This window comes from Acinonyx jubatus, chromosome E4 (genome assembly GCF_027475565.1).
Source record: "Acinonyx jubatus isolate Ajub_Pintada_27869175 chromosome E4, VMU_Ajub_asm_v1.0, whole genome shotgun sequence".
Lineage (NCBI taxonomy): Eukaryota > Metazoa > Chordata > Mammalia > Carnivora > Felidae > Acinonyx > Acinonyx jubatus.
In genome coordinates this window covers 11,584,822-11,597,413 of record NC_069395.1, presented here as the reverse complement: position 1 = coordinate 11,597,413, position 12,592 = coordinate 11,584,822, and the positions used below count along the sequence as shown (strand labels likewise).

At 37.3% G+C, this 12,592-nt stretch overlaps 1 protein-coding gene across 3 annotated transcripts in view; it reads left to right on the top strand.

Moving 5' to 3' along the window:
- Window positions 1–12,592, top strand: part of MARK1 (microtubule affinity regulating kinase 1) — a 117,560-nt gene that overhangs the window by 70,214 nt on the left and 34,754 nt on the right. For all 3 annotated transcript variants that reach the window (XM_027075000.2, XM_027074999.2, XM_053209327.1), the window contains exons 6-9: window positions 2,305–2,375; window positions 7,142–7,198; window positions 10,801–11,037; window positions 11,124–11,243. In XM_027075000.2, the coding sequence (XP_026930801.1) occupies window positions 2,305–2,375; window positions 7,142–7,198; window positions 10,801–11,037; window positions 11,124–11,243 (485 nt within the window). The remainder of the gene's footprint in view (window positions 1–2,304; window positions 2,376–7,141; window positions 7,199–10,800; window positions 11,038–11,123; window positions 11,244–12,592) is intronic.

The window sequence follows — 12,592 nt, the reverse complement described above, 5'->3', positions numbered from 1 at the left end:
ACCACCACAAGGCTGTGTTAATATTGCTATGTATGCTGTTTGACGATAAACGGGAAGTGCAGTCAACTCTGTATTGGCGCTGATGAAAGGGGGCAGTGGCTGCAGGAACAGAGAGCGTGTGGGATCCTCACCGCTCTCCTTCAGTAGCTCAGTGAGGAAGGGCCGTGGGGCACAGTGTGCAGAGGTGTTTACCGGAGTTCAGCCCATACCAGGTGCTCTCTCACTCAGTTCTGGTTTCTAGCGGTAGGCTTTCGCCGAGTCTTGCCCGTTAGTGATCCTCTAACAAAACCGTCATGGTTCTGTGGTGCTAAATCTGGAGTCATTTTCTTGCCTTTTTAATCGATAACTGGCAAGGTAACTTTTATAATCGACACTTAATATTTTTCCTCTGAAATTTCTAGATATTTTAGGATTGAATCTGTCGTGAGAAAAAGAGTTGAGTCAGACAGCTGCTTCTTTGTCAGGAGTATTTAGATCAGTTTTGATCCTGGTTCACTAATGGAGCAGAAGATTTTCTGTGATTAGGTAGGCAGGGAACTCCTTTATGATTCTGAACCACATTTAATCCCAAAGAACCTATTAAAAGTATGTGTTCGGCTGCTCTGGAATGGTGTGTTTTATTTCTTCTTTCGTTCACGCAAACATTATTTATTAGACGTGTGTTATGTACCACATGTTATTCTAGCTGCTGGGAACACATGGGTGAGCAAACAGAAAGTCCCTGCCCTCAGGAAGATTACATTCTTTGGGGGAAGCAAATCATAAACAAGTAATATATAATAAGTGAAGGACTAAGTCTTGTAAACATCTGGGCTATAGATGTCCTAGGCAGAACTTAAGAGCAGTCCATATTTTTGAATTCTTGCATATGTCTTTCCCAGCCTAAACTCACATATCTGGAATTAACTACCGTGATGGGTCAACTAGAGCATCTACTCGCATCTATTTTCATCATCCCATTCAGTCATTTAAGTATGCCTGGTATCATATGTTGTCTGACACTGTAGGTGTATTAGTTTCATCTGACATACATCATTACATATTTGGTTTTTAATGTTTTATTGATATCCTAGGATTGATATTGCATACATACACACACACACACACACATATACACACACATACAATTTACTGTATACTGAGATACAAATGTATAATTTATTGAGTGCTTACTGTATGCCAGTCACTGTGCTAAGCACATGCATTATTTCATTTAATCCTTATAACAGCCATGTGAGATAGGCAGTAAATAGAAGCAGGATCTTAAAAAAGTTGAGAAATCTTCCTCATGTCTCCCAGTAGCTACTTAGGGCTAAACAGGGATTCTTAACAAAATTGGTCTGATTCTAAAGCCTGAGTTTTTAACCACTCTGCTATATTTACAAGAATGCCTTAAGCCATCTTAGGAGTTTTAAATAGACATGTATATCTATCTGGTGTAAATTATAAGGACATTAAAAATAAATTTCTCCCTTATACTGAGATATTTTATTTTTAATATTGTCACTAAATAGTAATTTAGGGTTTTTTTACAAGTATTAGAGAAAAATGAAAAAAAAAAACTTATATACATGTAAAGTAATGGGTCTAATAGGAAATTTCCACAATTTCTCATTTGAATTATTTCAACAAGTATGTATTGTCTACCCATTTTGTGTTCTGTCCCGGGGATAGGGCAGATATGATCGTTGAAGTTGGTTCAAAGTAATAGGAGACACACACCGGATGATTTAATTCTGCGTAAGTAGTTAAGAACCAAAATAGATGAAATGAGTATAGTGGGACTAGCATAATCAGAGTATAGGAAGGAAAAGCACGAAATCAGTGGGAATGGAAGCAGTCAGAAGGAATTTGACCAAGACTCCAGGACAAGTAGAATTTAAAAGAGAGAGATCCAACGTAACATGACTTTTGTTACTTTGTTTGACACGTAGCCCCCAAATACAACGCCAGGTATAATTTTTGATTGCTCATGCTGTGGCTTCCCTTTATTTGAATGCATAATAAAGAGTTGACTGTATTTTTATGTAATACTTGAAATCAGAAAGCAAGTTTTCTCAGTTATGTTTTTATGACTTATTTTTTAAAAAAGTTTTGCTAAATCATAAGCTGCTTACCGACACTCAATTCTGTGTGTAATTTTTCCCTGTTTTTTTCTATTCATGTAATAGTTTGTGATTTATGTAAAACTATCAGAAAATTGTGGGTCAAAAGCTGCTCTAAAAACAAGGCAAGAACTTGACATTGCTTGTCCTGTTAATTGGAGATTTGTGTATATTTTATTGCTTTACCTTTCTGATTCAGGTGAAGTATTTGATTACTTAGTTGCCCATGGAAGAATGAAAGAAAAAGAGGCCCGTGCAAAATTTAGGCAGGTATGGAAAGTAGTTTTTAACTTTGTTTTGTTAATGTTTTTAGTGATGTACAACGCACAGTATCACAAACTGGACTTCAGAGTACATGGTATTTTAAAGAGGAAAAGTCCTGCTATCTTATACTTTTTACAGAATGGGAAACTGAAAAAGAAGTTTGTTCTTCCTGAATTTAAATTTAAAATAGTTGCATATGGTTATTTTTAGATGGTGATAAATAGTGAAATGTCTTATAGGTAAGACAATTCATTGATAGTTCTGGAAATATAGACTAAACTAAGAAAAGAAATATTTAATCCTTTATCCAATAATTATCAAGTATTATTAGCTTAATGTATGAAGTATATATGCATTGCGCTTAAGGACATTATTCTCTTTTCTTTTGTCATTAAAGATGTCTTGGTATTAGAACTCATGTTTTTGTAGATTTACAAACCGTGGTCAATTTTATTTAGTTAAGTAGGCAAGAAGCCTTACAAATGTGGGAGAAGAATATGGTAAGATGTTTATATTTCCAGTTCAAATTGAATATGACTTTTTATAGAAAATATAAGAGAAAGTAATTTAAGTTCATCTAGGGTATTTAGTTCTAATTTTTAGGAATGAAGTGATTAAAATTAATATACTTTATAAATGATGATGGAAATGACAATTAATGAATTATAAATTGTTCATAAAATTTATGGAAGTAAAATTTCATCAGGCAACTTGCTGTGTCCCAAACTTTACCTTAGTGAATTTAAAATAGTTCAGTGAAAACTAGCTCAGTACTTCTGCACGGATGCCCATTCTCCAGTTAAAAGTTTGGGATCCACTGAATACCTATACAGAGGCCTCCTCTAAGAGATGTTACATGTATGTTAACATATAAACAATTTGAAGAAGTTAAAAGTTCTGGAGGAGAGAGAGACAGAAAAAAAAAACACAAAACCTGTTTCACCTGTTTTTGACATAGTATTCTCCAAATTGATCATGAAGTGAGTTTGTGTTATAAAACTCTGTTGTTGCTATCCCACAGAGTCATTACTTTTTGGAGCATAATATGTGAAATGCCTTATTTCAAAGATAGGTATGGCCCTTTTATTCAAACATTCATCCTAAAATGTCTGAAATCTAAAGACAACTGATAATGAGGACACAACATGAAAGAACTGGACATACCATTCTGGGCTCTCCTGTCCTGGGCCAGAGGCTCACCTTAAGTCAAGCTCTAGTCATCACTTTAAAAGCCATTGTTCTCTCAGTATCAGTCATGAAGTTATAGTTAGTAGCCAATCAGCAAGAAAATTACAGTTGACATTAAATGTTTCCGCTGGGATCTTACTGTATATTCCATAGACTGCTGCTACTCACTCTTGTTCCTTTTAGTCAGCTGGCTGTATTTATTTACTGAAATCATACTGTGTGGACAAAACTGTGTCGGGTAGTCTGTGAAATTAGAGAAGGTGACAGTGCCTGCTATTATAAAGAACTTGCCCATCTTTACTGATGGGTTGGAACAGGATAGAAGGCTGGAACATAGATAGTGTCATAAAATCCACATAATTACTCATTGGCTCATTTTAAAAATAGAGTCTGAGTTATTTTTTGAAATCAGTTTCATATTCTTCATGTTGCTATTTAAAATGTAATGCAATAAGAAATATTTCCTTTATAATTATTTATTATACATATTAAATGTATTTACTATTTATATGTCTTCCTTCAGAATTAAAAAGATAACTCATGTTCTTTAAAATGAGGGATACACGTACACACAGTTTTGTAGTCATTTTGACAAAAGGTTATATGTTATGTTTGTTTTTCAGTTTCCTTTCGAGGTACGTATTTTTCTTTATAAATTTAGTTAAGACAAAGAATAAATGTACATTTATTTTTATTTGCTCTGTATCATGAAATTACTTTAACAGTTTAGGAATGTACTATATTAGCAAGTATTTAGATATCTATGTCCTTGACTCTGCTATTAGAATCATCCAGAGACAATTTAAGAGAACTTTAGCAGTCATTGACCATACAGTGCTCCTCTATTCCTAAAGTTTTGAGGGCCTACAAGAAAATCATAGTATTGATTCCGCTCTTCCAATAACAGTAACTTAAAACTTGGGAGTTCCTGACTCACTTACAAGTTAATTGCAAAGCAACGCAACATTTGCACCTCATAGCAAAACACTGACATGTCTGGTTTTTAGCATCAGTTCAGGCCTGATTGTAAATCGTGTTTTCAAGATCCAAAAAAGAACAATCACAAGGAAGTTCCTACATCCTACTTAAGGAGGTACAGAATGTTTTGGGATGGAAGGATCTGGCCATAGAATAATGCAGTAAAATTTGGGCTTGTGAGTGGGGGATTCTTGCAGTGAGTCAGACAGAAGGCAGAACTTCTCTTTCATGGCAGAAAGTGTACCTGCTAGGTAAGTTTCGTAATACTATAAGCCACCATATTTAACTGATAGAAGTCAGAGGTCATAGAGTTTGGGGAGAATGAAATGCTTAATACGGAGCATTCTCTTTAATTATCTTTCCATTCTTAAGACTTTAAGGCTCAGGAGATTTTTATTGCAGAAATGCCTTTAGAACTGCTTTCATAGAGATCATTCTGTCTAATGTGAAATGCATGTTTGATAGCCGAATCATTATCTATAACATGCCTTCTTCACTGTTACTACGACAGAGTGTCTTGAAAACCAGTATTATCAGCAAATTTCTGTCATCCATGATACAAAAATAGCCTTATAATATATTCATTAAGATGTATTAATACTGGGTGCCTGGGAGGCGCCTAGGTGGCTCAGTCGGTTAAAGTCTCCGACTTCAGCTCAGGTCATGGTCTCATGGTTTGTGAGTTCGAGCCCTGCATCAGGCTCTCTGCTGTCAGCACAGAACCTGCTTTGGATCCTCTGTCTCCCCCTCTCTCTCTGCATCTCTCTTTCTCTCAAAAATAAGTATTTTCTAAAAGGTGTATCGATATTTACATATAAGTATGTATCTCTTGCCTAATAAACATGTTTTAATGAAAATTGGATATTAGAAATTTAAAGCATATTTGAGAAAACTAATACTTACAACTATTCATTGCAAGATTCTGCTGTATTTTAGGGATTTACACTTCAAATTGATCATACTCATTCACAATTGCTCTGCCTAAAAACATTTAGTGGTTCTGTGGTACCTGTGTAGTTTGGAATTTGGAGGTTTTTACCAACCTGTCAACATTTACTGCCACTATTACCATTTTCCCACCTACTTTCAAATACATTGTGTTGTCTCAACATCAGTACATTTCACCACCTTGCCCCTACCTCCCCATCACCAAATCTCATCCTGAAATATTTAGTACTGTCATTCAAGGATGGCTTAGATCAAATATCACCTACTCCGGGCAGCATTTCTAACTGAAATTGTTCTTTATATAATATGATTCCCCTCACTTCTTTGCACCTCTGCTTCTATGACTCTGCCTTGTATTATGGTTGCTCATAGACATGTAAGATGTGTACATATTTTCTCCTAATCAGACTTTCAGCTCCTTAAGGGCAGGGTCCATGTCGTGTTCATTTTGTGTTCCCCTAGCAGCCAGCACATTTTCTTGCACGTAGCAGGTACTCAGTGAACTGTTGAATCAAAAATGAATTTAATCGAATTACATATTGCTCATTGTGTGTTGATTTTGTTTTGAATTCATGTTTCTGTCTGAACCATTTTAATATACATTAGAATAATTTTATAGTACTGAACTATCAATCTCACTTCTACTTTGAACGTTTTTTAACCCATATTTCTATTAGCATGGTCATACTTCACATCATCTTTAGACTTTTAAAAATCTCATTTCTATCTCCACTTGTAAATGCCTTACCAGTATTCAGCATTCATAGCGTGTTTCCATTTAACTGAATCCACAGAAGTGAATGTTCTGTGAATTAAAATGGCCGTCCTGTACATCAGATGGGATTACATGTACAAAACAGTTCTTAACTTGATTACTATCTGATTCTTTGAATGTCTTTATTTTATGGAGTAAAATAACTATAATAGAATTGTTTATAACCTATTTCTCATTTGTATCTTTGGCTCTTACCATTGGGTTCCTCCTTGTTCAGTCTTTGTCCCCAAAGAACCCTATGTAATGGTTAAAAATGATGATTGCATACAATATCTAGTTACAGGGGTAGAATAATCTGCCTGACCGACCTCCTAACAGCTTAAGATCAAATTTCACTTTTCCCTCTTTTTTTTTGATACTTGGGTTTCGTCTTAAGGCCGAACAATTTTCCCATTTCTTTATATTTCTTTATATATGAATAAGCGCAGGACAGTGCCAGATACCCCTTTGATTGGCCTCGCTTGAAAAAACATGCCTTGAACACATTTGATAATGATTCCTAAAATAGACTGATTCATGTGTGCCAAAGCTGTTATCCCAACATTAGAATAAGCCATTTGATCAGAACTACAAATTGCACACATTTGATCATGTCAGCAGAGAAATATAACAGCCCACAGAAACCTTCACGGACTCTGACAAAGAAATATTTTAGTGTCTTTTAGTGAGAGAATGCTGCGTGTCTACACTGGAAAAAAGTGACCTTTTCCGTTTTAAGTGTAACATACGTAGTTTTCAGAGCTGAGAGAACAGGGAAATGGTGAAATATTACTTTGAAATCTAAGTTGGTAATTTATCTTAGTTGGAGGTGATCATTGGAGGAAAATTGCGGTATTTTTACCATAAAATAATTACACTTCTTTTATCCAAATATTTATTTTAGATTGTATCTGCTGTACAGTATTGCCATCAAAAGTGCATTGTTCACCGTGATCTTAAGGTAAGCCACTGATTTTATGACAAAAAGTCTAAATCGTTAACAGCTGCTTTGTAGTATGAGAGCCATCTTTTTGGTTGCTTAATTGTGCCGGGCTCTGTCCGAGGAAAGTGGTTTTTATTTGCCTCCTAGCAACTTCATGAAGGCAGTATTTCCACTGAGAAAATGAAGAAAATACGAAGGAGAAGTTATCTGGCATTAAAGGCTAGAGGATTTGATTCACCATTAGTGAGCTGGTTGTAAGAGATCAGTGTGGAGCTTTGTCCCCATCTAAAAATGCCTGAGATCCCATTCCGCCAGAAGGAAGGTAGCGAGCACAGGACCAGGTTTATGTGACGTGCTGCCAGTGTCCGCTCTCCACAGTAAAGCTCGAGGAACGGGAAGTCTTTAAGTGTTTCTGTGAACGTCCAATGCATGTGATGAGCGTAAACTAGCATACTTCAGAATAAAAAGTTGTGACAGTCATGAAAGGTTTGTGTCCGTGAATGTGGGAGCACAGATATCTCTGCAAGGTACCCTTTCATCTCCTTTGGATACATACCCAGGAGAAGGACTGCTTTCAGTGTTCTGAGGAATCTCTGTCCTCTTTTCCATAATGGCTCCGCCAGTTTATGTTCCCACCAATGGTGTGCAGGGGTCCCTTGGCTCCACATTTTTGCCAACACACCTTATCTTTTATACTTTTGATGATAGCCACCCTAACAGGTGGAAAGTGTTATCTCATTGTGGTTGTGATTCACAGTTCCCTGGAGGTTAGTGATGTTCTGTACCTTTTCATATACCTGTTGCCCATTTGTATATCGTCTTTGGGAAGATGTCTGTTTAGGGACTTTTGTTCATTTTTTCATTGTGGTGTTTGGTTTTTTGCTACAGAGTTGTATGAGTTCCTTATATATTTTAGATAGTAATCCTTTATTAGATGTAGGGTTTGCAAATATTTTCTCCCAGTCCATAGGATACCTTTTGTTGATCCTTTCCTTTGCTATGCAGAAGCTTTTCCGTTTGAATGAAGTCTCATTTAGTTCTGCTTTGGCTGCCTGAGCTTTCAGTGTTCTATTCAAAAAGTTAATGATATTGTATTGAATACTGGGAAATTTGCTAAGAGAGTAGATTTCGGATGCTGTCATCACACATACAAAAATGGTAACTAAATGAGGAGGTGCTATGTTAATTAGCTTGGCTGTTGTAATCATTTCACTGTGTATATATATCAAATCATCGTGTTGCACGCCTTAAGTACATACACCATTTTTATTTAAAAATGTAAAATAACTTCAGGAGCGCCTGGTAGCTCAGTCAGTTAAGCGTCCAACTCTTGGTTTCAGCTCAGGTCCTGATCTCACAGTTTCATGGGTTCGATCCCCATATCAGTCTCTGCACTGGCAGCGTGGAGCCTGCTTGGGATTCTCTCTCTCCCTCTCTCTCTCTCTGCCCCTTCCCCACTCGTTCTGTCTCTGCCTCTCTCAAATAAATAGAGAGAAATTTAAAAATATAATTTTTAAAAAGAAAGAAATGGTGTGGCCAAACAGGTGTGCTCTTGTCTTTTTTTTTTTTTTTTTTTTTTTTAATGGGAGCAGAAGGTCCTGGGGCTAAAATATTTGTCTTTTTTCCCCCCTTTTTCTCTCTTCTTCCAGACTGAACTTTAATTGTACCTTACCTAGGAGTCTATTTTTCTTTTTTACATTTTTTTCCCAGGTCGTCTGTCAGCTACCAGCCCTGGTTCATATTATACTTAAAAGTACTGTCTTAAGCAGTTGTCAAGAGTCTAATCCCATATTCCGGCCCCATTTTTCTGAGGTTGCAGATCTTCTACTGCTCCCAAATTTTCCTTCTCCATTTCCTCCCACAGCTATTTTAGGGAGAAATCACTTCCACAAAGAAAGAGACAGTAGAGGAGTGTTCCCCTGACTGTATGTTTGACGCCCAGCTTATCTCATTTCTTACATGGAAAGAAATCTGAAAAACTAAAACCATGTGCAGCACCCTGAGTTTCCCTGCAGTGTGGGGGATGGGCTCTCCCTCATGCTCCTGGAGCAGATCTCAGACCCCCTCCAGCTCTGCCCTTCCGACGCAGCCTGCGTACTTTCACATGCATCCAGACATCTTCACGGAGACCCAAAAAGCCCCACTTGCTCACGCATGGCCCCAGAAATTTACAGTGACCAGGCTCTTACATCAGAACATCAGATGGTTTTGTCACACCGGTCTGTAAATGTTAGGTTTTAATAGAAATGTCCCAAATGTATGTGCTGTTGCAATATTCATGTCATAAGTGACGCCACATTATTGTCGTATTTTTGGGTGCTAAACATACCTCCCTTTTTTAGAATAGCTATCCCAAGCTAGCACACCTTTAAAAGGAAAAAGAAGGAAGGTGAGGGAGGGAAATGCTGCAAGGTGGACAGAGTGCCTGGCTCTCCGGCGAGGCAGAGAAGTCTGCCTTTCATTTTAGCCAAATTGTACTCCCTTTGGTGACCTCATAAAACACATCTACAATGTAATAAATAATTTCCTTAGTCTATCAGTTATAAAAGAGTTTGAAACGAGACATGTACAAAAAAAAAGTTGAAATGTGCCTTTTGTAAACACAAGCAATTCAGCTTGTGTTTACAAAAGGCACATTTCAACCTTTTTTTTTTTTTTTTTTTTTTTTTAATGATTCTGTTTTAGGATCTTGGAAAAACAGCATCTGAAAACACGAGGGTGGAAATCACTGCTTTCTACCAAAATATACCTCCAGAAGAGGAGAATCTAGTTTTAGAACAGCAAAAAGAAACTTAAACAAGATCTAGTGGAGGCTGTGTTGTATTGTTGTGTTTTACTAAAAGAACAGAACTTTGTTGAGGAAGCATTCTATCAGAGAAGACGAAAGGTTTAATTCAATAGCACAGAACCCCTGACTGGCAGTTATTTTAGGTATATTCTTGAGCTTTGCATTAATCAGTGATGGTCTATTAAAATAGAGCACTTTTGAGTAAACTTGTTGGTTTTTTTTTTTTTAATATTTATTTTTTAGAGAGAGACAGAGTGTAAGCAGGGGAGGGGCGGAGGGAGAGGGAGACACAGAATCCGAAGCAAGCTCCAGGCTCCCAAGCTGTCAGCACAGAGCCCGACGCGGGGCTCGAACTCACAAACTGTGAGATCATGACCTGAGCTGAAGGCAGACACTGAACCGACTGAGCCACCCAGGCGCCCCTAACCTTGTTGGTTTAAGCCCAAGAAGGGTTAGTGTTATGTCAGCTTACATTTCTTGACATAGGTCATATTAAGGTACGGTTCCAGGATGTTTCTTACAGTGAAGGAAAAAAATGGGTTTAACGTAACTTGGAAGAAAAAGCGTTCTCAGTAACTTTTCTTAAACAGCTGCAGATACTCCTATAGACGAGAGCTTCACTTATGTAGTGTTAACATTCAGTCTTACATGGATGCGATTCTGAACAGTTATGCATTGAAACACCGTGCTGGGCTTCTAAATCTGATATTATGCATAAAAATGAGAAGGAAGAAATACATGTTTGAGATCTGAAACAGTTATAATGAATATTTTGTGTAGGCATTTACATTGTCCTTTTTCTTTTTTTTTTTTTTTTTAATTTTCCTCGCAGGCTGAAAATCTTCTCCTTGATGCTGATATGAATATTAAAATTGCTGACTTTGGTTTCAGTAATGAATTTACAGTCGGGAACAAATTAGACACATTTTGTGGAAGCCCACCCTACGCTGCCCCCGAGCTTTTCCAAGGAAAGAAGTACGACGGGCCTGAAGTGGATGTGTGGAGCCTCGGCGTCATTCTCTACACATTAGTCAGCGGCTCGTTGCCTTTTGATGGCCAGAATTTGAAGGTATCGGTGGAAGTCGGTACTAATGTTTTATCTCAGGCATGATCATTTCAGGAGCCAGTTAGGAGTACTTTCTTTGCCTTCTTAAGGAACTACGGGAGCGAGTCTTACGAGGAAAGTACCGTATTCCCTTCTATATGTCCACCGACTGTGAAAATCTTCTGAAGAAATTATTGGTGCTGAATCCAATAAAGAGAGGCAGCTTAGAAGTAAGTTATTGTTTGTACTCCACGTTTAAAGTTTCACAATTAAAATATTCCAAGAGCATTTTAAATAATTTTTCCCCTGTGGCTTTTGTTGTGTTTTTTTGTTTGTTTTCGTGTTTTTGTTTTTTGGCGTTTTGTTTCTTAGAAAATGGGCAAATCATGTAAATTCATGGCTAGGGAAGGTGGCATGATTCTTTCCCTGCTCAGAAGTTGTCATGTTCGGCTTCTTTAAAGACTGTTATTTCTTCTTTGTCCTGCAGTGAAGTATTAAATTAAAACAACATAAAAATAGGAATGAAATGGACTTTTTGTTGGAGAAGGAGGAAAACCTGGCCCATCAGAAATTGCTCCAAAGTGGGAGCCTTGTGTGCAGCAGGAAATACTGGTATTTCAAGGATGAAAGAAAAGATAGTCGAAGTTCTAATCCAGTGAATATTTCATGACCGTATCTGAAATTAGTAGCTGACATTAAAAAATTTTACAGAAGGTCCCTGGGTGGCTCAGTTAGTTGAGCGTCCGACTTCGGCTCAGGTCATGATCTCGCTACTCTGTGGGTTCGAGCCCCAGGTCGGGCTCTGTGCTGACAGCTCAGAGCCTGGAGCCTACTTCGGATTCTGTGTCTCCTTCCCTCTCTGCCCCTTCCCTGCTCGTATTCTCTCTCTCTCTCTCTCTGAAAAATAAATAAACATTAAAAAAACTTAAATTTTTTTAAAGAAAACACTCAATATCAGTACAGAAAATTTACAGTTTAAGTCGAACGTACTGGAAACAGGGATTTCATTTCTTAACACACTGCTGTGTTGCATACACACGTTCCACACGCGAGGTTATTTGTAATAGATGCTGTTGTGCGGTTGTAAATATACTCAGTACGTTATAGCCACGTAACATCAGAGGTTCACAAAACCAAAATGTCTAACCTTTTTTCCTTCTGACGCTGCCATTAAACCACTTTCTAAGGATTTCACCCATCTGTTTTGAAGAATGATATTTTAACCTGTGCTAAGACGATTTCAGAGATCCCGCATGTATTATCCACTGGTACTTTCTTGTCTTCATTTATATGCCTTAATAGATGGGGTAGAGAATTCAGGGAGTTAACCTTACTTGAACTGGACTTTTTAGTGTAGCAGTGGGGCTTTCTGGCATAGACTTCATGCTGGGTAGGAGAGAGCTTTATGGTGTCAGAGCTCACTGTGTTACAGAGCTCTCAGGTTACTTTGGGCTTTGTAACTTTATTTCCACAAATATTTTCCACCAAAAGGTACAGTATGTTTTGATGGAAGTTAAAAGATGGTGACTTCCATTGGGAAATTATTTTATAAATGCTTTATACCAGTGAATCAAATATC